The 27,702-nt window shown below is 40.6% G+C and overlaps 4 protein-coding genes across 5 annotated transcripts; 1 reads left to right on the top strand and 3 right to left on the bottom strand.

The window, feature by feature from the left end:
- Positions 1–1,425: 1,425 nt before the first annotated feature.
- Positions 1,426–15,171, bottom strand: LOC131128223 (glutamine--fructose-6-phosphate aminotransferase [isomerizing] 1). Its single transcript, XM_058070873.2, has 19 exons — positions 15,103–15,171; positions 13,241–13,348; positions 12,844–12,951; positions 12,617–12,742; positions 12,443–12,501; positions 12,226–12,360; positions 12,105–12,166; positions 11,836–11,915; positions 10,891–10,999; positions 10,618–10,781; positions 9,817–9,912; positions 9,502–9,599; positions 9,266–9,386; positions 8,907–9,064; positions 6,374–6,488; positions 5,034–5,161; positions 3,640–3,807; positions 3,247–3,408; positions 1,426–2,858 (listed from the first exon to the last, which is right to left on the bottom strand). Exons 1-19 carry the CDS (start codon positions 15,107–15,109, stop codon positions 2,814–2,816), a joined length of 2,049 nt encoding a protein of 682 aa, XP_057926856.1. The 5' UTR covers positions 15,110–15,171; the 3' UTR covers positions 1,426–2,813.
- A 270-nt stretch (positions 15,172–15,441) lies between these two features.
- On the bottom strand, positions 15,442–19,375 carry nfu1 (NFU1 iron-sulfur cluster scaffold homolog (S. cerevisiae)). The gene is made up of 8 exons (XM_058070875.2): positions 19,279–19,375; positions 17,762–17,850; positions 17,506–17,641; positions 16,968–17,034; positions 16,321–16,438; positions 16,192–16,255; positions 15,922–16,096; positions 15,442–15,719 (listed from the first exon to the last, which is right to left on the bottom strand). Exons 1-8 carry the CDS (start codon positions 19,335–19,337, stop codon positions 15,681–15,683), a joined length of 747 nt encoding a protein of 248 aa, XP_057926858.1. The 5' UTR covers positions 19,338–19,375; the 3' UTR covers positions 15,442–15,680.
- Positions 19,371–21,550, top strand: lg3h9orf78 (linkage group 3 C9orf78 homolog). Its single transcript, XM_058070874.2, has 9 exons — positions 19,371–19,542; positions 19,716–19,775; positions 19,872–19,923; positions 20,019–20,089; positions 20,165–20,242; positions 20,414–20,611; positions 20,688–20,824; positions 20,897–21,001; positions 21,095–21,550. The coding sequence occupies exons 1-9, from the start codon at positions 19,466–19,468 to the stop codon at positions 21,190–21,192; spliced, it is 876 nt and encodes a 291-aa protein (XP_057926857.1). The 5' UTR covers positions 19,371–19,465; the 3' UTR covers positions 21,193–21,550.
- med22 (mediator complex subunit 22) lies at positions 21,424–27,170 on the bottom strand. Of its 2 annotated transcripts, XM_058070877.2 has the most exons (5): positions 27,043–27,170; positions 26,698–26,882; positions 25,276–25,356; positions 23,789–23,997; positions 21,424–21,926 (listed from the first exon to the last, which is right to left on the bottom strand). In XM_058070877.2, exons 2-5 carry the CDS (start codon positions 26,818–26,820, stop codon positions 21,731–21,733), a joined length of 609 nt encoding a protein of 202 aa, XP_057926860.1. In that variant the 5' UTR covers positions 26,821–26,882; positions 27,043–27,170; the 3' UTR covers positions 21,424–21,730. The 2 variants fall into 2 exon arrangements, with proteins under 2 accessions (XP_057926860.1, XP_057926861.1); XM_058070878.2 differs by lacking the exon at positions 21,424–21,926 and having other exon boundaries at positions 21,943–23,997.
- Positions 27,171–27,702: the final 532 nt, after the last annotated feature.

The following is a 27,702-nucleotide window of genomic DNA, read 5'->3' as shown; positions in this document are numbered from 1 at the left end:
TATTTTGTCAAATTAAAAGATAAACTTTGCGTAGTGCTCTCTCTGGTGTCTTGGCTGTCTCACAGCATACATGAGCTCATTGGGCATTAGGTCATTATTTGGCTCCATTTGTGCATTTAGCACTGAGATGGCTGACTTGTCCACGTAGTTGTTAGGATCTACAATCTTGACACATGTATAATCAACCCGACTTCAGGATATAAGTTGAATACAGTCATTTTGTCTTATAACCTCATCCGCTGCATGGTGGCCTAGTGGTTAGCAGCCTCACAGAGGTCTGGGTGTAAATCTCCATTGCAGAATCTCTGTGTGTGTTTCAATTTCAGGGCTTCCTTCTATCATGGCTTTCGCAAATATATATTACCATGCTGTTTTATGATTTATATATGGCCTATTTACACATTTTGTATACATGTTATCTGCCTCCATGAAGCGTTTTAGGGCATAAAAATGGCTAAATGAACTAAAATACAAATATAAGACATTCAGAAGATGCATTCAAAGATCATTCCATCCATCTTCTACCACTTAATCACTCCTAAGGCTGTCCCAGGCCAGTTGAGAGACCGTCCAATGTGTCCTGGGTCTTCTCAGGGGCCTCACACATGCCAGTAACACCTCCCCAGGGAGGCGTCCTCATCTGGCTCCTCTCAATACAGAGGAACGGTGGTTCTACTATGAGAGTCTCCCGGATGACGGTGCTTCTCACCGTATCTTAAAGGGAGAGCCCAGCCACCCTATGAAGATTCATTTGGGCCGCTTTTACCTGCGATCTTGTCCTTTTGGTCACTACCCAAAGCTCATGACCATAGGTGAGGGTAGGAACGTAGATCAACCTGTAAAGACGGTCAGAGGTGTGATGATTAGTAGTATTAGGTGTTGGTGATGTTACTGTACTGATCGGTGAGTCGAATCGATGCAGTTTTTTCCAGGTCTCACAAGAAAAAGACCTTAGTCGACCCTTAACTTAAAAGTCACATTTCCACATTTCCAACATTAATGATGGTCATTTTTTGCTCAGTGAGGGTTGCAAAATCGTGTTTTTTTTAAAAGGCCCATATTGTCCAGGAGTGTGAATGGTTGGTTGTCTATATGCACACTGTGATTGACAGCTCAGCCAAAGTCAAGCTACCATAGGTAGCTTGTTACCATAGCTCTGTAATTCAAATTAGTCTAAGTGGAACAGAAAATGTTGGAAATTGTTGAAAAAGTTGAAAAATTTTGACCGCTTGATGTCAGAATGAACATTAAGTACAACAGATTTCTTAATGGAGGTAATCAAAGAGGTACACGCAAGCAATGTATTTATACTGTATACAGTATTTAAACAATTTAGCAGATTTTGATGTAAACCCCCACTGTTTGTTTTCCAAACTGTCAAACATTTCTACGGAGCACAGAACATACACACACTCAAGCAGTAAATGCATATCTTATATCATTTTAATGTCAGTTTAAATGCAGATTTAATTTGAATCCAACTGTACAGCACAAAGGTCAGTATTTCGTTCCAAATGTGCAGCACCATATCATCCAATGAGCCCACTTGAAGAGAAGTTGTTGACACTGTACTGCATCAACCGCGCTAACAAATAGTGCCCCCCCCCAGCTAACATCAATGATTTCAATTAAATACACCCATTGCCAAATAAAAGCTCAATGTTGGGGAGACATGCACGTTTTAGATTAAGGCTCGATTGCAGAAGCAAGATGAATGTCAAAAGCAAAAGGTGACGAGCAGTAAAAATGTTAACTCTGGCAGCTCCTGCTCCTTCACAGCTGTGCATCTCTTTGCAGCTAAAGCATCTACAGTGTAACACGCTGCCACCACATGGTGTTTATTAAGTATGCTACAAAAAAAAAACATAGCACAAACATCATCAATATATATGTTTTGGTTCCGTTCAAACTGACAGCATGTTTGGTTTTACAGGACATTTTTCAGTAACATTCAAATTTCTGATCAAACAATACAAAAATTCTGATTTCTCTCAAGAAAATAAACAAGTATAAAATTAACAGTAGCTACAAATGGTCCCAATATTGTGTTTGCAGTCATGGTGGAAGGGTGTGGGCTGGCACTCACCAAGTTCTTCTTGAAGTAACTTCATCTCACTGGTATCGCTTCAACTAGAGCCGCAATACAATAACAATCAACCGGAAAATTTACAATTGTGTGAGATTGTCTCGAAAATATAAATGTGGCATGAAAATAATGTAACAAGAGTAGCGAGCCCATCAAGCTCATATGACCGGAATGTGGATGGAGCTACCGTAACACCAAGACCGGACGCTGCTACTTCAGTAACTGGTGTGTGCACATAAATCCAACAGTGTCAAAACTGTCATCCAGTGATTGCAGCAATTATGACTCGTGTGGCCAGAAAAAATGTCAAACTTCAAACGAGTAGCTGCCAAACAGAAAGACGCCAACTAAACTACAAATCATTGCACTTAAGAAGGATGGAGCCAATAAGTTTGTTCCATCAGTCAGCAACATCAGCTCCAAAATGCTTCCAGTCAAATTCATTTGCTCACTGGTTGGCTACATAACTTGGGACGCAGGAAACTCCAGTTTGATGCTACAGGTGCACCAAGTCAGAGCCAGGAGGATACCTTTATCAGTGCCAGCCCAGACATTACTGCCACCAGCCTACGATAACACCAAGCAGTCTAACAGTGAGATACAGAAAGATGCGACAGTGAGATACAAGTAAAATGGTGCATAAAAGTAGACGCATTAAGCCAGACACGCAAACAGGATGTTTTCTACTTCACTCCTTCGCTGCGTGTCCTCCAGCCTGCTATGAGGTTCACTCCACTGTCACAGACTTGGCCAGGTTTCTTGGACAGTCCACCTGAGTGCACACAGCACAGTGGACAGGTCACAGAAAGTGATAAACGAGGTATTACAGCATTGGAAATATTGACTTTTTGTGGGAAAAAAAAACGTTTGCTTGTCTGATCTTACGTAGCCCAGTAATGTTAGGTTGTTCGATCCCTAAACCATTAAAATTCCACTTTAATGATTTTCAAATGTTTTTATGTGGAACTTGAAACGGTAACACAGTGTCACTCAGCTGGAGCATCACATGTATTCCTATCATGCATGATTATTGTCTTCAGTTAAAACAGTGACATAGTGGCGATGTTGAAAGCGTGCGGTTGGTCGCTGCATGTGAAGTCAAACATTTTGCAGATGTCGGTACAGACGAGTGTAAAGTGGCGGGACGTGCGAGCACTTACGTCGTAACCTCGGAGCACAGCCAGGTGGAAAGAGAGCAGCTGCAGGGGGATGACGCTCAGGATGCCCTGCAGGCAGTCCACGCAGTGAGGCACTTTGATGGTGCGGCACGAGTTGCTGATGCTCTCGTAATCGTCGCGGTCACAGATCACGATGGGGCGGCCCTGTCCATCAAACAAACCAAGTAGAGGTTTTAAAAAGGTGTGTCATCTGATACCATTTTGTGCTCTTGTTCGCAAGCAGTGATGAGATCATTGTGGAAATGAATGGGAGGTTTAAAATGGGGTGGCGATTATTGATTTTAATGGTCCCAAGTGCTATTGGAAATTGGCACTGCATTCAAATGTAATAAATGTATAAAAATGAATGACATGCATAAAATGAATTTGTCTTACCTGGCGGGCGACGACTTGCTGCAGGGCGTTCTGACATTTGATGTAGGTGTGGTCTTTCATGATGATCATGATGACTGGCATGAGCTTGTCCACCAGAGCCAGTGGACCATGTTTCAGCTCCCCAGCCAGGATGCCTTCAGAATGCATGTAAGTGATCTCTTTGATTTTCTGTGGGCAAAAGAAATGAACACGTTTTACTCTAAGAACTCAGGAGGGATTGAGACACACACACAAATGGTCATTTAGACAAATAAAATTATATTTTGGCAGGAGCTAAAAGGAGTGACATTCTCTTATGCAGTCCAGTTTGACTTGCATCAAGTCCTCAGGAAACACCTTTGAGGCCCTGGTTTTGAGGGCGTCCTTGAAGATCAAATAAAAATGAACAATTTCGTGCTTCTTCCAGGGCTGCCCTTTGTCACTGATTTCTAGGCGCAGCCAGGGCGTTCAGGGTTTCCAGTTTGGGTCCCTGTTTTTTTGCAAATCATGTAGTCCTGTAGGCTTCATCCAGCTGTTACTTTCAACTCTCACTGGATCGATTCGCAGCCAAGTGTTAAGCCGCTGGGATGAGAATCAGCACCCCCAAGTCTGAGTCCATGGTCGTCCCTTGGAAAATTACTGCAGATTTTTTGTTTGTTTTTTTAGGGGGACTTTTCTGACCTATAAATGTTAGAATGTTGCATTCTTATGTTAAACAATGCCAAAGTTGCAATTGGACGTGAGCTGTGAAAGAAGTTGTGGATGGCTCTGAAGGCTCGGTTTCAAAAAAAAAAATTCTAACGTTGGCTCTTTGTGACATCACAGTGTGCCACCAATCCACACACACCCCCCCCACTCCAGCATTGGCTTCTTCCAGGACATGTTGTCCAGGACAAGCGGTTGTCTGTGTAGCATTATGGAGTGTGCATACAGTGAACGAGGTGCAAATTTTAAGCTCACCAAGTTGCTGGGGTTACTCATAGCCTTTTTTCCGCCACCAGTCAGTGGCCTACATTGTCTGCACGTAGTAATCACGGACCTACTTGTATGTGACCAGTCTTTGAGTTCATACACGTCAGAGATCTCCAGCCAGTAGCTCCCACCCACTTTTCAAGTAGCTCTCCAAAGACTTTATTCATTTATTAAGATCTGGGGTGGTCCACCTCTTAGAAGCTCTGCCACGGAGGGCTCTGCTTTGACTGATGATCATCCCAAGACCCGCAGCAGACTAACTCTCCTGATTTACTTTGTACATCCATGCAGCCTGGTCATCCTGGAAGGGGGATTTCCCCCTTTGCCGTCCCTTGTCAAGGTTTCTTTTTTCCCCCAAATGGGGTGAGTTTTTCCCTTGTTAAGAACCACTGATAGAGAAAGACACAAGAGGAAGTCAGGAGAGGAAAACTGTATTTGCTCACCAGAGCTCCTTCCAGGCAGGTAGCATAATGGTAGCCTCTGCCCATGATCAGTACGCTCTTCTGATGGTACAGCTCTGTGGCCAGTTTCTGGATCTCATCATCCAAACTGAGGACCTCCTTGATCAGATCTGATATAAACAGGATGGAAACAAACTCTGATTACTGACATTATTCTGCAAAGTGGTTTTAAAGTAAGATATAAACATTTTGTTCAAAATGCACATGTATAAAGTTGGAAGGTGGAAAGGCTGATTATAAGCAACAGAGTAAGCAAACATTATTTTGTCAAGTTTACTATTCAGGACATGCCATCTGCTTTTGATATCCAAAAAGGTATGCACGGAGCCAGAAAGACGAACCGCCCCCCAACTACTCTCCCTCCCTCCTTGAGCCATCCCTGTCAATATTTAGATTAGCAGCAAATTAAACAGCCTGATCTTCACCAGCGGTGTCCAAAGAAAAAAAAACAGCATATCAGCTTATGATATAGTATGTGAAAAAGGTGTATTACTAGCATTAACTTTGGTATTTGCGCCCATTTTTAACCTATTTTTTTTTAATATTTCAACTTCTAAATTGTTTTGTCATGATATTAGGAGGTTATTATTGTACAATATCAACCTTTTTCTCGTTAGTATTCAGTGCCATCATGACATCTCACTGGGACTATATATGATATGAATGTCACGTTGGCGCTTGCAGGCTATGCGATGCGACCCCAGGATGCAGAGAGCAGGACCAAAAATGCAGGTAAAAGGAATTTAATAGCACTTAAGCTATGTAGACAGCAACTACCAGGCAAACCAAACACAAAGACAACGAAGCCACCAACGAAAGAGCACACACCTGAACTAAATAGGGAGTGTGGAAATTAGAGACAGGTGTGTGAAATGAGTCTGAGAGCAAACGGATGGGAAGAAGAAAGGAAGTAGTTACCAAAATAAGGGCATGAAAACCGGAAAAGAGGCAAAGAAGGACGCTAAAGGAGCTGTCACGAGAGGGTGACGCCCACATCGTGACAATGAATGTGTCATACATACCTGGCCTATACATACAGTCAGAGAACATGACTGACAACACGTCACATGCAGTTACATTACTAATGGGTCGCAGTCCTCACTACACTACACTACACTCCTACCCTTTCAGCTTTTTCTTGTTACTTTTATGTTTTTTTTGCTTAATTTTCCCATTTTTATTTTATATTTCTTTCCTACAATGTGCCGTTCACAGGCCCATAAATGGCCTGCGGGCTGCACCGACATCATTGGTTTACATATTTAAATATTTTAACACTATATTATTGTATGATTGAATAGTTTTCAAACTCTCCAGCTTACCCGGAAGCACTTTCAAACCCTGAATGATCTCACGACGTCTTGGCTGCATGGAAATCCGGTCATCACACATCATCAGAGCAAACATGATCAGGGCAACAAACTGGCTTGTGTAAGCCTGCAGACAGATATAAGAACAAAAAAATGCATTTTGTGTTGTTAGCATCGGCCTTCAGTGTCCATGGACACGCAAAGCAAACAATTGGATCCAAGCTAAGAGTTCCAATTGGAAGCTGGGTTTGTGTGATCTAAGTTTTGAAACAGAAAATACAAGAATAAGCAATGCAAGTCTGACTTTAGCAACGTTTCTGACGCCTGTGATCTCTTTTCTGACAATGAAGTTAATAATCTGCACCAGATGAGAAATGCAAGGAGAGGTCGGTGTTAGTACCTGGCAGGCAATGTGGAGCTCACTTAAACAAGCCATCATCCTGGAACCAACACTACATCACGTCTTCGGCAACCCGACGCCAGCTGTCATCAGCCACATGCTGCTTCTCTCTTGCATCTCAACACAAATTGAGAGGCCTTTGGTGCCCATTTAATGTTCCCCTTGGGCCAATTCCTTACATGGATGGGACCCTCTGGAGCACAAGGCCAATACAATACTAGTAAAAATCTTTACAATGTTTTCTTGCAAACTGCAGTGCTCCATCTAATGTGCCGGTAAACTTGGTCAGATTTGGCAGCAAATGTGAGCCACTCTGAAAACTTTGTGCTTGACTGTGCACCTCTGATCAAGTGTGTGATTCATATGGAACATGCAAACCTTAAACTAAGTGGAATTACCAATCTTATCTTTGGAAAAGCCCATTTTTCCTCCTATTCTTGTAATCTCACATTCCCAAAGATGCAGTCACATATTCCATGAAGTTGGGTCTTTTACAGCAAGTTGGCATGCCAAGAAGTTTTTCACCATGTCCCAAAGTTTAGAAATTAAAGTTCATGACCAAAATATTCAATTTGATCATTAGAGGTCAAAGTGCATTTTTAAATTTAATTCATGGTAGAACACACCCAATTATTGTCCAGTAAACTGGAGTTGTGGGATGTGACACATGTTCTCCAGTGATTTTGAGGAAGGTTGTGCAGCAGTGTTTGGGCCGGGTGTGTGGCCCAGTCAGCCAAGCAGTAAATGATGGCGTCTCTGAGGCGTGCTTGCATGCTCTGGAGCTGCAGCACTCAAGTCCCTGAGCCAAGTCCAAGGGCTGGGCCAGGAAAGGGCCTGCGTCACTCTCTCAAACAAATAAGCCCAGATATTATAACATGTGTGCCATTATGGATATACACTCGCTGGCCACATAATTAGGTCCACCTGCACAATTAACGAGGTCGAGTACACAAACTGTTTAAAGTATCTGGTATTATAAATAAATTATAATCTGAAGCTACGGGTCCCTGAGAAGCCAGTGTCAGGATTTCATTCACAACTAAATCTACAATGAGAAGACCTGGGTTGCATTCACGGTCAAAAGGTATTTGCTCCTTTTATGAAATGATGCAATAAATGGTCATGGAGTTTCTCCTTTTTACTTTTTGAACTTAGCACTATTCCAACTCTCAGAAACTATACAAGATGTTTTCATTATTTTCCACACTTGTGCAAATACTGTAGCTCTTACAGATTTTAATGAATGGAATGAATGACATCAGATGAGACATAAGCATTGTATAAGACCTCATCGTATCTCACGAGACCTTAGCTCAGCCAGCATCAAAGGATTGTGTGTGCCTTTTACTTGGCTTTTCGTGAAAGTCCAATTAATGAGCCTATCCCAGCTGTCTTCTCGCGAGAGGCTGGTCGCCAGCCAATCACAGGGCACATAAAGACAAACAACCATTCACATCATACTCAAATTCATTAAGTCGCCAACTAACCTAAGATGCAGGAAACCGCATGCACGGGTAGAACATCCAAACTCCACACAGAGATGGTGCGCTAACCGCTCGGCCGCCGTGCAGCCAATTTTATTGCTTTTAGAAATGTTCCATTGTAATGAACTTACACTTGTATGACAGTAAAGACAGTTTAATTGTTATTTAAAGGATTACTTGATCAAGGTTTTATAATTGTGACAGCTTGAACCTGGAACAGATTATTTCTTTTATAAATGTATAAATCTTCTTAAAAAATCAAAGGAAATTAGAGGTTGGCCACCATCCCAGAACAGATTGTGTTCGACTTCAGAGGCTGCAGTGTAATTTATAAATGGAGTGTGTTTTGTGGTATGAGTTTAGATGTTCATATCGCAAAAATGTGCCAATGTGTTCAAAAAGCCACTCTTCATTATGGATAAAACAGTACACAGTAAAATACTGGTTTGCTCCACCTGGCCCGGAAGAATGCACCCTATGCAGTACATTTTGAACTGTGTGTGTGTGTCCGTGTGCTTTTCCAAGCTGGCAAAAACCCCTCGGCGCGATGCAATGTCCCACTTCCAACACGGTACATACTGTAGTTCAAGTGACGGACAGTCTGCCTAAAAGTGGACAAGTCTGCCCAAATGACAAGGAAGCAAAAGCTTTCCAGTCTCACCTTGGTGCTCGCCACTCCAATCTCAGGGCCAGCATTGATGTGCACTCCACAGTCAGTCTCTCGTGAAATGGAGCTGCCAACTGTGTTGGTGACACCCACAGTCAGAGCCCCTCTCTCCTTACAGTATCGTAGGGCCATTAGGCTATCAGCAGTCTCCCCTGTAGGATTACATGTAATGTAATGCTTAATTGAATTAGGAATTAATGTAAAGGCCAGAGATGCTGAAAGCTGCAATTTAAGAGGGTACAGCAGAAAAAGGAAGATAAACTGACTACTAAACAGCGTAAAGACTGACATGGAAAGTGGAGGAGACAGGGACACTGCACTCGATCAAGTCCAGATGGCATCAACATACTCACCTGACTGGCTGATGAAAAAGCAGACATCGTCTCGGAAAACCGGTGTGTTCCGGTCCAGGAAGTCGCTGGCTAGCTCCACCATAACAGGCAGCTCTGTCAGCTCCTCCAGGACCTGACGAGTCTGCAGGAGCAACAAATCATCTCAGCATCATACGGCTAAAACAATTTCAGGACAAGTCCGTCTAGTGTGATGAGTGATGCTGATTTACACTAAAAACTGTTTAGTGTCCACATACCGCTACACCCGCATGGTAGCTGGTGCCACACGCAATAAGGATGAGGCGTCGACATCTCTGGATCTCTTTGATGTGGTCCTTCAGTCCACCCAGCGTCACTGCAAAAAAACAAGCAGTCACTCCATCATCCACTTTCCACCTCATTAAAACAAAACCCATGAGAGCGCTGGGCCATGTCAGTCACTTGCCAGTATTTCTGCATGTGCTAAGCTTTCACATGGGTACTAATCCCTCATATTTCCTTTGGAGTGATGAAGATGTAAAGCTGAACTGACCAACATGGGGGCATGGAGTCAAATACCACGTGTCTCTAACCTGTGTTGTTGTCAAAGTTGACTCTTCCTCTCATAGTATTGACAACGGACTCTGGCTGCTCAAAGATTTCCTTCTGCATAAAGGAGCTGTAGTTTCCTGCGGTGGAAAGATCAGATGATACAACATTTGCAACCATTTAAAAAGGGAAATGCTGCTTAACAACAAAGTGATATGTTTGTGATCCTATATGAAGCCGAGAAGTAAAAATGATTGCAGTGTTTCACTTCTTTCTAGAAATGAAAGGAGTTCCCCATTATTGTTAACGAGCATGCGTGTTTGACACAAAGGGCAAGACCACCTTTTTCTTCAAGGAACACAAACACAGCACACAAGGGAGTTAAGGTTTTTTTTTTCTATAAACTTCTAATAAACCGTGACAGTGAAGTGTGTGTGTTTTTCAGTTTGCCTCTGACAGAAATTTGGGTCATGCGAATTGGGTTATTCAGCAGATCGCTTCCAGAAACGACTGAGAATGATTGGACCACAAAGGAATGTAGCGTCCAGGCAACATTAGCTGATCTCTGTCCTCTGCTGGATGACTGCAGTACAACAACTATTTCAAATGGAAGTTGCATGCTCCATACAAAAATGCACAAAATGCGCAGTGACGAGTTCTAGATTTCTGCAGTCACCAAAACGACAGAACATCCAGTTCACACATCTGGAAAAGTGTCCTTTAATATTATATGCAATAATGACAGGCTTAGCATCTAATTATAGGTTCCTGTACCGGTGTCTCCCGTAAACGTCTAACCAGGGAGAATAGCTGTTTAAGAAACAATTAAGTGACACCCTACTCACCTTTCATGATCTGTTCCAGCTCCATTTGCAGGGTCTGGATAGCACGGGCCGGGTAGTCTCCAGCCCGGCGTTTTATCCTATGGATAGACAGCCGTCCATCTGTCACAGCAGCCACATCATCGTCTTCCAGAAAAATCACCCGATTTGTGTGTTCTATTACAGCACTGTGAGGGAAACAACAGCTTTAATTTCCATTTTAATAAAGCCACAGAAGCATTAGTGTAACTACTTCCACTTGACAAGGCCACTGCAAGGACACAGGGATGTGCTTACCTTGCATCAGAGGCAAAGTAGTACTCAACAGCTTTCTCATCCACAGGGAACAGGCAGGTGTCCTGGTCGACCCTGGGAAGGGAACTGCAGCCCTTCTTGTCTTTGCCAGCTGAGAAACAAAATAATAATTGGTCCGAAATCAGCACTTCCCAACCTTTGTCATGCTCTGCACCCCTTGAAAGGTTTCAATATTCTAATGCCAGAAATTTGATCTCATTTGAAGCTAAAGCTACATAAGAGCTAAATTAACCTTCACAAGTCCACTTCACAATTTTTTTTTAATATAAGAAGGTTCTCTGTGAACATCTGCTTGGCGTTTGCATGTTCTCCCTGTGCTTGTGTGGGTTCAACCTGATATGTATATATTCCCAATTTTGTTAATAATCTAAATTGAGACTCTCAAAATTGTCCAGGAGTGGGAATGGCTTGTTTGGAATGGTTTGTCTACATGTTTCCTGCGATTAACTGGTGTACCCTGCCTGTCGCCCAAAGTCAGCCAGGATAGGTTACAGCTCACCCATGACCCTAACGAGGACAAGCATTCCAGAGAATAGAATAAAGATGGTCTGAGTCCGCCAGTATGTATGTTTGTAGCTTATTAGCATGCCTTTTTAATGACTACAGGGTTTCCCTGAGGATTTTTCGAAGCTGTGGGGTTGAGGTTGGGTCTTCTACAAGTGTAGTGGTCTTATTGACATTCAAAAGGTTGCTTTGGCTTTTATTTGTTAATACTGTTGCTATTTCATTCTTCTATTTACTGTTTTATTACGGTATTTTATGTCCTTCATGTGTTCTGTGTAAAGTGTGAGTGACATTTTTTACTAAATTTAGGGATACTATGATCCGACTTATACAAAAACTCAACTCACATCACAATACAGGAACAGAACTCGTATGTAACCAGAGTATAGACAAACTAGGCAGGAAAAAGATCTTTAAACTCACATGAGCGATAAACCACAGGAATATGGTCTGTAGACAGCTTGTGGTCACTTCGCACACCAATCAGGAGAGGACTTCCCCTCCTACACAAAATATGGTTAATACTATGCCTCCACTTCAGAACTGAACATAACCAAATAATGTGCTAGAGTGCTAAATCTGTCGCTACAAATGGAGTTTTAGATTCAGAAAATATGGTTTGTCTATACAATCTGAAAATCACAATCATGAGACCAAAATATCTTAACCACCAGTGAGTGTTGTACATTTACCTTGTGCCAACTGCCTCGGCGGGGTAGTGAACACTCTTAAAGACCAGGGCAAAAGCACCTTCCTGTGACGATAGAGAAAAATTAAATGTATTTGTTATACATTTTGTGTGCGCTTCCTTACCAGTTGCTGGGTCACCCTTTCCACCAGAGTGGCAAAACTGATGTCATCACTCTCCCTGTTATCGTACATGTACTTCACCAGCTTGGCTATGGACTCTGTGTCCGTCTCCGACTCAAACTCATAGCCTTTGCTCAACTGTAGGGGTAAATTCCAATCTAAGTCATACAGTATGTGAAGGGCAATACAAAAGACTGACAAAAGAAAACGTTCAGCTCACCAGGAATTTCCTTAGGTCTTTATAGTTGGTGATGATGCCATTGTGAATGACAATGAATTCTGCAGAGCATAGAGAAAAATAATGGTCCCTGAAAAATCAAATTTGTGAACTAATGACTAGAAAAAAACCCCAAAAAAAAACAGAAATAAGCGTTATAGCACTATATCAATTGACCATTGTTCTTGTCTGATCTGTGCGGATGGCTGTTAACGGGACTTGGCTCTCCGTGGGTGGCCCAGCGGGTGTGAGCAATGCCGAGGTGAACATCAAACTCCACATCGAGGTCAATATCCTGCTGTTCTGTCGGAACACAAAACAAAGCAGCCTTTTAGCAGCCTAAATCAACAGAAGCTAATACGTCCATGCAACCCGCTCATCTGAAAACACTTGTCTCAGCTTACTGTGGATCTCCTCATCGAGAGCCTTGACTTTTCCACGCTGTTTGATTAGTTGGATGGCTTTGGCATTGGTCTCCCACTCCTTGCTGTTACCGCCATCAATGCCCACACCTGACAACAGCAAACAAAGAAAAAAAGCTAAGCATCAGCTTTAAAGTAAGCTGGATTGATATATTGGTATTATATAAACTTCATTCAACCACAGGCGATATTCAATATTTCATCAGATGGATTTGCCGACAAACATTTTGGAACTGTACCTCATGATGTAAATGTAAATAGTAGCCGCTACGTTGTAATATAATGATGGTAACTGTCCGCTGGGTTGACAGTGAAGAGACAGTCTGCGTAAACAGTCCAGAGTGTGTTGCTGATAAGAGGTTTTCCCCATGTGGCTCACCGGCAGAGTCGTAGCCTCTGTACTCCAGACGCCGCAGGCCTTTCAGGAGGATTTCAAGGACCTCTCGGCGAGTCCTTGGCACGTGGTAGTTGAGATAGGCAAATATTCCTATAAGGGAGGAGGACAGAGTTGTCATTCCAGTTATTAACAACATGGGTAGTTTTCTATAGCAAAATGACACAAAAAAACCCAAAATTTGTAAATAGAAAATGTTAAAATGTTGTTACTAATAACACAACTTGTCTGTAAATATCTTTTTAACCTGTTAATGTCAAAAATGTATACAAATATCCTTTGATTATTCAGTATGTAGCCTTGGTGGAAAAACGTTCGGGCACTTATCTTAAAATTGGACAGATAACCTTAACCTCATCACATACTCCTAGTAACAGAATATGTTTGGCATTTTGGATTTTCCATCAACAATAGAAATATGATGATCACAATGCTGATGTGGAACAAAAAGCTACTACTGACGTATACGATACACCTTCATCACAGCATGTGAAAATATACTCAGGATAAGGGAACCAGTTTTGCAAGTGTTACTGAGTTGAAAAAAAGCTTAGAGACAAAAGAATGTTTTTATAGGGCGACATAGTGAGGACACTGTTTCTAAGCCGATGTCAACATTTGGATTTACCTCTACACTGACTCTTTTCTAATTTTTTAAAAATGGGAATTCTTGCAGCAACTATTTGATTTTAACAACCAGACCAATGATGACTCAACAGTGAGAGCAATGTACATTTGTTCAAAAAGCTAAGCACTGATAAAGCTGATGCACATTTAGAACCTAGGGGCAACCTAGCTCAACAGAGCTTTCATTCAGAAGAGCAGGTGATGGGGAGGGCCAGTAAGGGAGAAGTCAGTTAATGGGAGCAAATTCTACATATACTGTGTTTTTTGTGGAATGCACTCAGACACCTCAATAAGTACAGTCACTGAACAAAATCTTCCTTTGTTGACGCTCAGTTTTGATTGGTAATTTGTAGTGTACAACTGCACTTCTTCAAATCGAATGGATGTGTTTAATATCTTTTAGCAATCCTATTTGTATGGCAGACAAAAAACAAAAGCCACGACTACAAAGTACAACACATTAATACATACATTTTTAATGCTTGAATTCGATTTCAATACTGTAGACGGGTACCAACTGAGTGTGGAATGGGAGGTATTATAAATGTGTTCAACTAAAAATACCAACTAATGGATGTGGCTAATTGTGTCTGAGATAATGGTGACACTGACAGGATACAGTTACCATTCATTGAGATAGGGACAATCACAGACAATGTCCACAGCTAAAAAGAATCTGCGACTGACGATGTTTCCACATAAGCACGCCCCTTGTGATGCACAGATACCCGGCACATTTGGCACTGGCTCTGTCTTTGTTGAGTGGATGACCAGGTTATTGCCCAAACGAGCCCCTAAATAAATACGTGCTTGTTAAGATTGTTGAGAAGCTAATTTAAAGCTGAACAATGAGTGACTGGGTGTTGCTTCACTGCATACCACTCTATTAGCTTTCTGACATTAGCTGTACCACAACAGGGAGTCAATTGTCCTTCCGTCAGGCAAATGATTCACTATTAAACGTTATCACCCTGTGAACTCGTGTTATATAAAGTAAATGTATATACTAAATTGTTGTTAAACATATCTGGCAGGCTAACCGCATCAGCAGCAGTTCAAGTTCGCTAACTTGTGTTAGCCCCCCTAGCTAATTCAAACTGGTTATAAAAAAAGAACGATCTTGTAAGTATTTTCAGTTGATTTACATTTATCTGGCAGTCTGAGAAAATTGTAGCCTATTCACGATATGATTTAAAAATGAAAATTCATCCAGCACTCACCACACATGTCTTCTGTTCGGTTGCCAGTTTCTGTGACTCCGGCAGCTGGGAACGCCTGTCAAATAGACCCCGCCTTTTTTAATCTCTTGACAAATCAGAGACAAGAAATGCTTTCCGCGTGTTCTCTGATTCGTCAGTCGGATCTGTCAGTCAGGCTTGCACGGTCAACGTAGTCTATCCTGACGTGGCAGACGGATGCAGATCCGTGTCGCGCCAGTCAACATCACAGCACAATGACAGGCCAAATAGATTCACCCGATGCCTCTACATACCTTATTTTTTCGAAGAACGGATTATTTATATATTTTTTAAATACACATACTGATAGGTAGACACGGAAACATTACGATTATTTTATTCACATAAATATTGTGCGGTTCAAATATGAAAGCCATTTGGAATAGCTAGAGGGAACTGTGATGACAAATACATTCTTGTCTTGAAATACGTGTTTAATGTACAGAAAACTAGTATGACGGTTGATATATCAGTAACCATGGATGATGATTACTCCCACTAGGCATATTATTGGCCAGGGCAAGGAGGAATGGGCTCAAGTTGTCCTTGTTGAACGTCTGTCACACTTGAGCAGCCTCCTCCTCCTCCTCATCCTTCACCTGTGAAAAACATAAGAAGTTCACCACCATTGCCGTCTAAACATCGTTCTCTTACTGCTTGGAATCAACCATGTGACCTAGAGGTAGTTCTCGTCACTTTCCGGTGACTGGGGTGAGGTGGGGGGTCAGGGGTTGGGGGGCTGCTAGAAGCTAGGTACTTGATAAGCCACATTTGCAAACCCTCCGTGGAGTCAACACCAACCTGCTCAACAGATTCAACCTCAGGGACGTAAAACTGCAGCATGTTTTGGATTCCACTCTTCAATGTGATAATAGAGCTGGGACAACTGGTGCAGGATCCCTGCAGCTTCAGTTTAACCACACCATCATCAAATCCTCGATACACAACATCTCCGCCATCCTCCTGCACCGTGGGTCTGAGGGAAGTGGAAATGTAGCAATTATCAGTGATTGTGACAGAGTGATGGATGTTGACTTCTTAAGAGAACCTCATCAACGGCACACACAGTACCTTATTCGAGTGTCCAGAAGTTCTTTGATCATTGCAACTACCTCATCGTCCTCATCTGATGGTGCTGGAAAGAGGAAAAGATTCCATCATAAATGCCTGGCAATATACATTTAGCCATAAACATCTTACCAGTATCTTCACTAGGTTTGGCATCTTCATTGACGACAGGAAGCCCAGAGGTGAAAAAGTCCATAATGGCAGCAAATACATCGGGTTTGATTACTTTCCATTCCAGATTTTCATCAGCCTAAATTAGGGACAAAACAGTAATTTTTCCTCGCTACTAAATGTTAATGACATCTATAATGTCACGAAAGAGCGCCAACTTTTTTTTGCAGCCAATATTGCGGCATTTTTTTCTGGAGAAAGCACACAAAGTTTGCTAAAATGTGCGTATCTGTTAAAATTTCAAACAGAACAAATTATGCATAAAACAATCAATAACCTGCTACACAAAATGTAATCCAAAATGTTTATAATGCAACATTCACTCGTATTGTACCACATTGTTATACTCTCTGATCATTTTCCCATGTATTTAAAAATATTAAAAAAAAGAGTACATTTGGAATACAGGGAGTGAACAAATGTATTGTGATTGATGTGAAGCAGATATATGGGGTTGGATTAAATAAGCTTTGCTTCTTCTTACTCCTTTTTGTAAATGTCGAACTGTGAAGTCCTCTATGTGTTATATTCCAATGTAATGATAAACGAGGGACAACTCTATCAGATTTCACTGTACAGTACATATCATCCAGCTGGATGTGCTATACCTTGGTTATGGTGATGAAGTCGGGACCCAGGAAGACACTCTTGACGCCATCAATCCTAAACAGCTGTCTACAGACAAAACAAAACACAGTATGTTTCATTGATGTCAAATGACCAGTGCAGTTCTTTAAGCAGGAATCAATGATGTCACAAACTAAATAGGATAGTTGTCTGAAATATGGAAAAGTGGATAAACACCAATACACAATTTGCTGAGGCACCGGTTATGCATTCTAATATTACACCTCAGGAAAAATCACTGTAATTCACACACGGTGTTTAAGGAGCAAAAAAAAAAAACAATTACTTTAAGCAATAGTTTAAAGAAGCAACGTGCAATGAGCCGTGTTGTAATTCCACCAATTGTATTATTTCAGAGAATCATACTTTGTACTTTGTTCTTATAAGGATGCTTGTGCCATATAGAAATGGGCAGCTGTCCAAATTATATAGTTGCCAGCATGATTTAATTGGATTTTTATTAGTGAACTTATTCAAAAGACTATCTCAATCTTAAATTGTCTTGAAGAAACAAGATACCTGGCTAAGGGTGATGTGTAAGCGTCACGTGGTCCAGCAAAATTCATAGTCCCCGACTCAAGAACTATACGTCCGGGCAGAAACTTGAGGCTGTTTGGGTTTGGCGTGTCCTGTGTCTGCACAAACATACCCCTTCCTGTGAAGTCACATAAAAAATAATAAAATACCATTAAATTAAATTAATAAAATACCATTGCCTTTGTAACAAAAAGCATGGCTGACAATCACACACAAAGACGTTGTGGGGAATACAGACCAGGGACAAACCAGTGGGGGTTTTGAGGCCATCTGCTCTTGACTACCGTGTCATACGAAAGCCAATGAAAACCACCGCTCTGTGGTCCACTGCCAGCAAGACAAACAAGAATTGTTAATACTATGAAAAGTCTCACACATTACACTTTACACATTCCCATGCACAGTTGAGATAAAAGTAGTATTTGGGACCCCAAATTCTTAGCGAGCAGAAATAACATGAAGTTGAGCACCATTTAATAAACTTCACTTACAATAAGTAATACATACCCTATGATACTGTATGATGTTTGATCGATTTAGCCAATGTTGAGTTGCTTTATTCCTCTACACCACCCATTTAAACAGTACCAGGCCCATGGCAAATACAGTATACTCCTATAAATGGATGGAGGTGGTTGATACTATACATTTTCAATAACAAGTCAATAAAAAAGAAGTATCTCTAGCACTGATGCTTGTCCATTTTATGATACAAAAATTGTATTAACTATATGCGGATAAAAAGATCCGCTGTGGCGACTCTGTAATCAGGAAAAAAAGCAGAAAGACACAAACAAACATTGTGTCAACAATTTAATTTGTAATCCCCCCCCCTTTTTGTTGCCACCCCTTTTGGACAAATTGGGCATACAGGCTCATTTGTGTTGAGGGGCTCACCTCACCTTGCATTGCTCCTCAGATGACAACACTGGCAAAATTAACGCGTTGATTTTCATTTATTGTGTGATTCATTAATTTATATATTGTAGCTGGACAGTTTTTTCCCGAACAAGAAATCTTGTCACGTTTTGCTGATGACACAAACAATATAAGACCTTATCTGCAAAATGGTAAAATTATTATTGCCTTTTAATACATACAATATGTTTGAGCAGAATAAAGTCAATAGTACAAAATTAACAAAAACAGCTCTCATTGAAATTATTTGGCTTTTTGGCCCTCCTATTTCCACAAAATTATTATTTATTTGGAAACAATATACTGTACCAATATATAAATACAACAATATATTTGAACAAAAACAAAGATACAGTATTTGTGAAAATACACAAAGACCTGGTATCGCTGATATCGACATTTGAATCGATCCGCCCACCTCTCGAATGTAAGTCAGATGACTACTAGTGACAGTGCAATAACTGCGTTAAATAAATGCCAGAAGTAGTACAAGAACGGTTCTAGTGTGTTTCCCAACGCCAAATATGAGATCATAAAATGTATCGTATTAACTTTGGCAAAGGTTAGTTCCTGTAGTTGAAAACTACAAAACCTGAACGTGTTCTTGCGTGCTAGATTCGTACAGCGCTAATCAGGTAGATAAAGGTGTCATTCAGAACGAGGCAAAACGAGACTTATCTGTGTGATTTTTTAAAGTAATTTCTCGTATTCAATGTATTCAATCTGCGCCAAACGCTAGCCATACTTGGGAAACATTTAATGCTTTTATAACTATGTTTTATTCCCTATACAATTAAAATCTAGCACAGTCCTGGATAGTGACAAATACAAACTTACGGATGAAGAAGTCTCGCCCAGCTAGCCAGCATACTGCCGACCTGCCTGGAAGTCGCCATGTTTGTTTTGATTATCTAAAGAGACCGGAAGTGGAGCGCTGTTGTTGTGCACCTTTTAATTTGTCCTCCTCTGACGAATACATTTTGGCCCACTCACTCGCCGACGTTACAGTTAAAGCTGTTTTAAAATGCCTTCCTGCAAGAATTTTAGAAGAAGAAAGGATTCTTCGGATGTGGAAGAAGACGAAACAACGCAAGAAGTCAGGTAAAACACTTAAACAGCTTTTACAACAAAATGGGACTGGAGCTAGCATCTTTCTAGCTAACTGCACATTGGTCCTCGAGGTTATGACACTTTATATTAATTAACACACCATACGTTTATAAGTTGACTTGCCTCCAGTCAAACATTTTTCTAAATGTTCTTGTTGTGTTTAGATCTAAAGTAGAAGAGGCCAAAGAGCTGCAGAGTCTGCGACGACGGCAGAACGGAGTCAGGTATGGGTGCATTTCTGTTAAGCTACTGAAATTTTTGATATTTATAATGTAACCTAATTACAAGGCCATGGTTGCTGTTATGTTTTCCCCCCACAGTGTGACTGCCTTGTTAGTTGGAGAAAAATTACCACCGGAGGCTGAGATTGATGTAAATAGCCTGTTATAAAGTTTTTTTATTTGAAAAGTTTTTGTATAATGGAGTCTGTTTTGTGCTGTCAATGACAACATCCACTCATTCTACAGAATGACCCTTTTAAACTGAAAACCGGGGGGGTTGTTGACATGAAGAAAGTCAAAGATCGCAACCGAGACATGTAAGTAAATCTTTTAAAACTGTTATTTTTGGTAATGAATACATTGGTGTAGTCGGCAATGTTATCTGTTTGCAGGACAGAGGATGACACAGACCTCAATTTGGGTACCTCCTTTTCTGCTGAGACCAACAGAAGAGATGAAGATGCAGACATGTATGTATGCGTTACTCACCTCTGATTTTTCTCACCTTATTTGTCTTATCTGTACGCTTTAAATTCCATAGGACATAATCACATTTACAAATTTAGATATGTGTGATAACATACTCACTGATGTAATTTCAGTTACAGTGTCTAACATGTTTAATAAATAAATCCTCCTAGGATGAAATATATTGAGACAGAGCTAAGAAGAAAGAAGGGCCTTGTGGAAGCAGAGGAACAAAAAGTCAAGGTGAAAAATGCAGAGGACCATCTGTATGAGCTGCCTGAGAACATCCGCGTCAACTCCGCCAAAAAGACAGAGGAGATGTTATCCAATCAGATGTTGAGTGGGATCCCTGAGGTCGACCTTGGGATAGAGTGCGTAGACTCTCAGAATGATCTGCAAGGTCCTTAAAAACAATTTTTTAACTAACCATATCAATTTATGTCCCAGTGCAAAGATAAAGAATATCATCCAGACAGAGGAGGCCAAAGCCAAGCTAATAGCAGAACAAAGGAACAAGAAAAAAGACAACGGAACATCATTTGTTCCCACCAACATCGCTGTCAACTATGTCCAGCACAACCGCTGTAAGCTTAACCATTGTGTAAATTTGCTAACTGCATAAGAGAAAAGCCCGCTGAACATATTGATCTTTCCAGTCTACCACGAGGATGCCAATGCCCCTCAGAGGCACCACAGACACAGAGAGGAACCCAAAGCAAGGCCACTGCGTGTAGGAGACACAGAGAAACCTGGCCCAGAGAGTAAGTGTACAAACTCATGCACAAATGTTGGTAGTGGGGACATATTGGTTTTGTTGTTTAACATAATTCTCATTTAACCTTGTCATTCCACAGCAACGTCACCACAAAACGTCCGCAAACGACCAAATAACGAAAAGGCTACTGACGACTACCATTACGAGAAGTTCAAGAAGATGAATCGCCGATATTAAGATGTCTTATTGCAATAAACTGCTCAGCCCACCAGCGAATACTATTACAAAAATGGACAATAATTACATGTATGTCCAAAATCATATTCAGAGGTTGAAGCTTTCAGCCTCACTTTACTGTGGAGCTACTCTGACCATGCTGTGCTTTGTAAATAATGTACATATTCCACTTCATTTGTCCATTAAAAAACAGAAAAAAAACACAATTCATGTTTATTCATAGAATTTGTTTGTTGGAGAAAAAAAAAGCAGGAATTGGTTGGATTTCAAATGAGTTTTACTACAAATAAAACATGATTTGGACAATCTGGCTCATGAAACGCCGCATTTGGCAGAAGGCAAGTGGACAAACAACACAAGCTCGTTGGGCTAGTTTAATACTGATATAGTAAAGAAAATGATTTAATAACTAGAAATAAAATTTCTGCATAAACACATGAATGTATTCATCTACAGCCTTCCGCATTATTTTTTAATACTTACTCCCGCAAGGTAACAAACTGACGGTTGACATCAGTACCACTGCACAATTCCATGTTCAGGACTTCTCGATCGGAACGGTGCCTGCGTTTCCATTGAGATGGATTTGTGGGTTGACCTCCTGTGTGGGGGGTCCATCCGTGTCCTCATTGTCTCCTTGACTCGAGCTGCAGCTGCTGCGTGGGGAGGCCCAACTGTCCCGTCGCCGATATGCCTCACACAAGGGCAGGTCAACGCTATCCCACTGATTGTAGCTTTGAGTGACGGCATGTCAGCAGCAGGCAAAGAATCAGTGCAGCAGAGGTAGAGCGGAGCAGGAGAGGAGCAGACAAGAGCGCCAAGTTAGAACAAGCACAATCATACGCCTGAAAGAGCTCAATCAGTCAGAGACAAGCATGGAAAGTTAAGCATCAAACACCAGAAACTGGAAGACAATAGCTGCAGTTGAACTTAAAGCCAATACCGAGCAACACTTTAAGATGATTAGTTGATGATGGAGGGGAAAGCAGGACAAATGCAGTGAGTGACACAGGCCCACACCCAGCACGAGGCCAAAAATGACACACACGCGCCTTTCAATGCTTTGTTATAGAAGAACAAGACAAACTACAGTATGTTTTCCCTGCTACTTTTATTTCTTCAATCATTATTGATTTATGGGAAACACTGGCACACATGTTCAACCACGTGACACTGTCTATATGTATATTTACACCCTGGGCGTATATAAGCCTGGGGTGGAAAAACTACATTCCCCAAAATCTACTCGTCACTTCAGATTTTACTTCAGAGAAATTATATAAATGTGATGAAAAATGGCCACTTAATTAGGTACACTTTCAACTTCAGTTAAATACATACAAACCTGCAACTCGGTGCATTTTGATTATCGCTCCCTCGCTATATTGCATTTTTTTTCCAGAAAATAATGAAGAAATGAAATACAATTGATATATAGTATTCCGGTCACTAGGCGGCAATAATGACACAAAACATTGAAACGTTACCTGCATGAAGTCATAAAGTCAGCCATGGTATGTCCAACATGATAGAGTGAAAAAAAGTTATCCAATTCCGTGCGAAAGTGGTAGGTTTGTGGCTTCTTAAATTTAGAAGAACTACATTTGAGGCTAACTTATCAGCGAGTTGTGCAATGTGATGTAAACGATGACTATATAATGTGACTATAGGGATGTTATTTAATGTCTACATGGCTCTAATAATGTTAAAAACAGTGTCTTAGAAAAGGTTTTCTAGGTGCCAACTACAAAAATATTCAATTTATTAAGATATATATGCATATATCATATACAGTAAATTCATTTATCACAGTCGGGTCTGAAACCAATTAACCGCTATAAACGAGGGGTGACTGTATCTTGTTTAAGGCTGCCGGAAAGGTGACTAAGTAGACATCACTTTCTAGAGTTCTTAGCACTCAAATAGCCCACAACACAGTATCCAGATGTCCATCCAAAAGATGGGATGTGCAGGAACAGAATTCAAAAGGCAAAAGGGTGTCTATAACAGTCTGACCAAATGTGTACCTAATTAAGAAGCCACTGAGTGCATTTTCGAATACACCTTTCATTTAAGAGCGCTATTTTTCGTATTTGTTAAAAAAAACACCTCATGATATGAAAAGTCACAATAAAAAACACATTTGTCCATAAATAAATGTAATTTTAATGTCTTGTTGTCTAGTCAGTTTAAACTATATTTCTGAATTTACAGCCTTTTCTAAATTTACCTTCCCATGAGGCTAAATACAATTCTTTTTTGGCTAATTTAAAACGATTTCCACCAAATGTTGGGCCATAGAGTACTTGCTTTGCTCTCATATTTTTAGAGCTAGAAATACCTTACTGATATTCAGTTCAAGCTGTTTATAAAGTTAAACTTTGGTCCAAGTTGACCAAATACCACATCTTCCATAAAGCAGTAATGGGGAGGGGCGCTATGTCACACTGCATGGTGTGTATTTACCAGTCACTCACAGCTACAGATGGATGATGATGGTGGTGGTGGTGCGGTTTTTTGGCCAATGGTGAGGATGAGGGCACGGGACTGCGGGAGATGGGAGGGCGTGGCTAGTACTGTATGAGCCTACTTGTACCTGGAGGAGTAATATTCTTCCTCGAGTTCGTACAGGTCGATGGCAATCTCGTCCCGTAGCGACGTCAGCTTCTTGTCACACTCCTCTTGCAGTGAGCGCAGCTGCTGGTTCTGGAGGCTGATGGCGTCATTCACCGAAGGGAAGTCATTCAGAATCAGAAACTGCTTCAGATCCGAAACCAGCTTCATCAAGGACTCGCCCGCACGTACCTGATAATGCACCAACACATGCTCAGCACTAACCGATAAAATATAATTTTGTATTTTCTATGTAATGTTGCCGTCACTTGTGTATTTTACTGTTAAACTTTATAATTCACACAACTTAACCCGTTTCAACACCACTATACAATCCAGTATAGTGGTGTTTACACTTACTGTACATGCATTTTGCCTCCGTACTGGCAATGCAGTGTATACATTTACTTAGTGAAGACTAGTTTGTGTGCTGTTTGTATTCTGTTCATGCATGTAAATTACACACTTGGCACACAATTCATGACAAATAAAATGGTGTGCATTGGCATGAAATGACCAAGCTCCCACACAACTTATTTACACTTATGTATGTGCAATGGACATTGTTCCCACATGGGTATGCAGTGTAACTAAATAGTGATTAGTGCACGCAGTTTACCTGTAATAAAGCAAAACTACATGTCAAATGATTGCATTACCTTATTATGTACGTATATGGGACAGTCCATTACATAATAGCGTCAACCCAACAAACTAATGTTCCTCAAAGACCAGAAAATGCCGGTGCATCTACAGTAGTGTCTATTCTTTTTTTCACAGTTGCAGAAAATGTTGCACAGTATGGTTGGTCCACAACTTGTTGTGGCAGAATAAGATATAATAAATTAGTAAATTAGTAATTAAATTAGTAAATGAGGAATGTCCTTGCTTCATCCATTGTTGTCTTAAACCATCCTCTTTCGGAAAAGAAAATAAACTTACAGTATCACTCAGATACCGTGAAAATCCAGCACCAACACGTTTTGGCATGACCACCACTTTGATGATAAATATACTGAACCAAGTTGACGATCTACCTTGAGAAGTGTGTTTACTCTGCTTTAGCTGAGTGATGATGTCACTTCTGGAAATGAGGCTGAGCTGCAAGCTACTTGGTTCCATGAACTAAAAGTATTTTTTTTTTTACAAATTTACCGTTGGTGTTCAAAACTAAAACAATGTAGAACATAATTACAGACAATATATAACATATTTGACCAAATTTGATGAATCATGTCAGGGACCGTTTAAAATGTATGTTAAAAAGTAATCTGGTTCTCATGGACCCAATCTGGTACCATAGTCTCATCTCTTGAACAAAAAATTGGAACAATATGAAAAAAATTGCTGGTGTTCCTGTTGAAGTCAATCCTGCCATTCCTACGAGTTTCACTTGAGGTAACACTAAAAGTCGTGCAACAGTTCATGTTTCCTGTTCTTGTGTTGTTGGTGTAGCGTGATTATACTTACAATGTTTGCTGCTCGAACATGCATCTCATAATGGTCTTGCTCTGCTTGAGTTGCTCGAGAAACCTGCGTCTCATCCTCTATCTGGATGAATGAATCGGGGGGAAAAAATTACACATTATAGCACCGACTTGTATTGAGTGTGTGAATGGAAAGAAGACAAAAATGGGCCATCAACAGAGTACAATGATAAGTGGTGCTCAAGAAATGTTATAATTAATGTAGACTTCATCAATTCAGTGATTGTTTCAATGTTGCCATGTGAAAACAATGCACCTGGGTAGGAAGGTAATGCTTAAAATGACCAAAACACAGCAAAAATACTATAAATATTGTTATCATAAATGTGCCTGCTAGTACATGGTCACAACATGTTTATAAAACCATAACACATAGTTATGGGTTTTTGGACGTGTTTTAATAGTCGGCTTTGTAGGTGCCAAAGCTGTGTCTGATAATATGCATTAATTACCTGCTTCTTTTTTTTTTTTTTTTTTTAGCTGTTTTTATATCTTCAGAATGCACAGAAAAGAGAAAGACATGGGGGTTTTACATGCAGTCAAATAACTCTATCATGATCGGAATATTAGAAATAACCTGGTAGCACACAGCCACGTAAACACCAATAACCCTTTTGAAAAACCTGATTATCATCCCTGGGTTGTTTTGATCGTGATATCCTGAATGTTTACAATTTCCATGTATACAGGAAAACTCAGGCATGCAAACGGGTTATTCTGTGTATGGTACTGTGTATCGAAGCATGAGGTATGTTGCTTTCCTCATCAAGAGCCAAGGGAAAGTGCCTTGCTCAACAAACCCTGGCTTTGTGCTCAAGATGCACCTCAACAAAACCTGAGTTCCCCAAACAGAGTTAAACAGTACTGCAACGGTGGTTACAAACTGACTTTGTCAAGTTCAGCTCTCGGTTTTGGGCTCAGTGCATAAAACGGGGGTGTTTGACATCATATTATTTTACTCCCGCGCAAAGCAAAGCATCCCAGCCTGTGTATTTTAGACAAAATGAGTGAGTAATTATTGTGGAACGCTATGAGGAGTAGAAACAATTTGAAAAAGACACACGTTCACACTGACTATTGTACTAACTATACCCTCATAGTCTTATAATTAATGGAAGTCTGGAGTTTACAGTATAACCCCATTGTAGGCTCTCTAACATTTTCGACTTCTCACACACGACACTTAGGTGCTGATAGCCACTTCTATAATGTTATTCAATAAGTTTGATTATTATTTGTTTCCGCGCATTCCACTCACATTCTAACTGGTCTGTGAGCTCCCTTCAACTAATTTCTCACATAAAAAAACGCTGTAATTATGAGTGTGGCTTAGCATCTTTAGGAAGACTCTAGCTATTTAGACCCAGTGACGTCTATGGTGTGAAAGGGGAGCTACAAACATTACCTTCGCGGTTTTGATAATTTCGGTGAAGTTGTCCAGGATAGACTTGATGTCGTCTTTCAGTCTCTTGTTGTAGTTCTGAAGCAGAGTTTCTTTACTCTGAGGGAGTGCTCTCTGGGTCGCCATTGTGCTCGCGTAAAGGTAAAACAGTTAACACAAATCTAGATGCAGTCATCCATTGGTACTGTCTGTAAAGCACAAAACAAGAAGTAGCTGCAGGAGCACCATGTAGCATAACAAGCTAGCATGGCGCGCACCGGACATCGGAGAAAATAAAATGAACACGTCTATGGGCAATAATAATCGACAAATATGTTATTGATCTAGTTACTATAAGGTACTACATACCACCCAAAGGCGCAGTTTGTGACGAACATTGTCAATATGGGGTAAAAAAAAAAAAAAAAAAACAAGTCAGTGGTGGTTGACTTCTCTGTTGCTGCTCGTGATGTGCGGACCGATACTGAAATATCGATACTTCCGATACCAGCTATCCATGGTCGAAAATTGATTGTAAAAACAATATATCGATAGTTTTGATATTTCAGTCGTTTGAGGTGATGCTTGAAACGTTTACGTGTTGAAGCCATGTGTGAATTGTGAATAAAGTTTCGTTTCCATTCTTATTATAGGTCCTTCATTTTTCACATATTTAATGATTTTTTCTGTTATTGTATAATTATTTGAATGAATAATTTAATGTCTGTCATGTATTCTTTGCTTTGAATGAAATACCCTGCTGTTTTAAATTCACATTAGTGGAAAAGTATCGGTATCGGTGGGGTATCGCTGAGGGGATGGGAAATCAAATCAGTGGTATCTCACGTCACTCGTTCTCCTGCTGCCATCCACGTGTATTTTTCACGACTACCGCCACCTAACGACCAACATCAGCTTTTCCTCTTTTGTACGTGAACAACCTGTTCTCTGCCGTCTCGGTAATTATTTTATGAATGACAATTCAGTCATGGTTTAGTTTATTTCGAACGCATTAAAACACATTAAACT

Source organism: Doryrhamphus excisus, linkage group LG3 (assembly GCF_037039965.1).
Source record: "Doryrhamphus excisus strain RoL-2023G ecotype Guam linkage group LG3, RoL_Dexc_Guam_v1.1, whole genome shotgun sequence".
Lineage (NCBI taxonomy): Eukaryota > Metazoa > Chordata > Actinopteri > Syngnathiformes > Syngnathidae > Doryrhamphus > Doryrhamphus excisus.
This window is presented reverse-complemented; position numbering and strand designations above follow the sequence as displayed.

What these genes read in the sequence shown, in the direction of transcription:
- LOC131128223 (XM_058070873.2), bottom strand. An exon ending in CAGAGGCTACGACTCTGCCG is followed by an intron (nt 12,952 to 13,240) that starts GTGAGCCACATG and finishes TGCTGTTGTCAG; the next exon opens with GTGTGGGCATTGATGGCGGT. An exon ending in GCTGGAACAGATCATGAAAG is followed by an intron (nt 9,913 to 10,617) that starts GTGAGTAGGGTG and finishes TTTCCACCGCAG; the next exon opens with GAAACTACAGCTCCTTTATG.
- nfu1 (XM_058070875.2), bottom strand. Translation starts at nt 19,337, where the DNA reads ATGGCGACTTCCAGGCAGGTCGGCAGTATGCTGGCTAGCTGGGCGAGA. An exon ending in ACTTCATCACCATAACCAAG is followed by an intron (nt 16,439 to 16,967) that starts GTATAGCACATC and finishes TCCCTAATTTAG; the next exon opens with GCTGATGAAAATCTGGAATG. An exon ending in CAAACCTAGTGAAGATACTG is followed by an intron (nt 16,256 to 16,320) that starts GTAAGATGTTTA and finishes TCCTCTTTCCAG; the next exon opens with CACCATCAGATGAGGACGAT.
- med22 (XM_058070877.2), bottom strand. Translation starts at nt 26,820, where the DNA reads ATGGCGACCCAGAGAGCACTCCCTCAGAGTAAAGAAACTCTGCTTCAG. An exon ending in AAATTATCAAAACCGCGAAG is followed by an intron (nt 25,357 to 26,697) that starts GTAATGTTTGTA and finishes TCATTCATCCAG; the next exon opens with ATAGAGGATGAGACGCAGGT. An exon ending in ATGTTCGAGCAGCAAACATT is followed by an intron (nt 23,998 to 25,275) that starts GTAAGTATAATC and finishes GTGCATTATCAG; the next exon opens with GTACGTGCGGGCGAGTCCTT.
- lg3h9orf78 (XM_058070874.2), top strand. Translation starts at nt 19,466, where the DNA reads ATGCCTTCCTGCAAGAATTTTAGAAGAAGAAAGGATTCTTCGGATGTG. An exon ending in CACCGGAGGCTGAGATTGAT is followed by an intron (nt 19,924 to 20,018) that starts GTAAATAGCCTG and finishes CTCATTCTACAG; the next exon opens with AATGACCCTTTTAAACTGAA. An exon ending in GAGGTCGACCTTGGGATAGA is followed by an intron (nt 20,612 to 20,687) that starts GTGCGTAGACTC and finishes TTTATGTCCCAG; the next exon opens with TGCAAAGATAAAGAATATCA.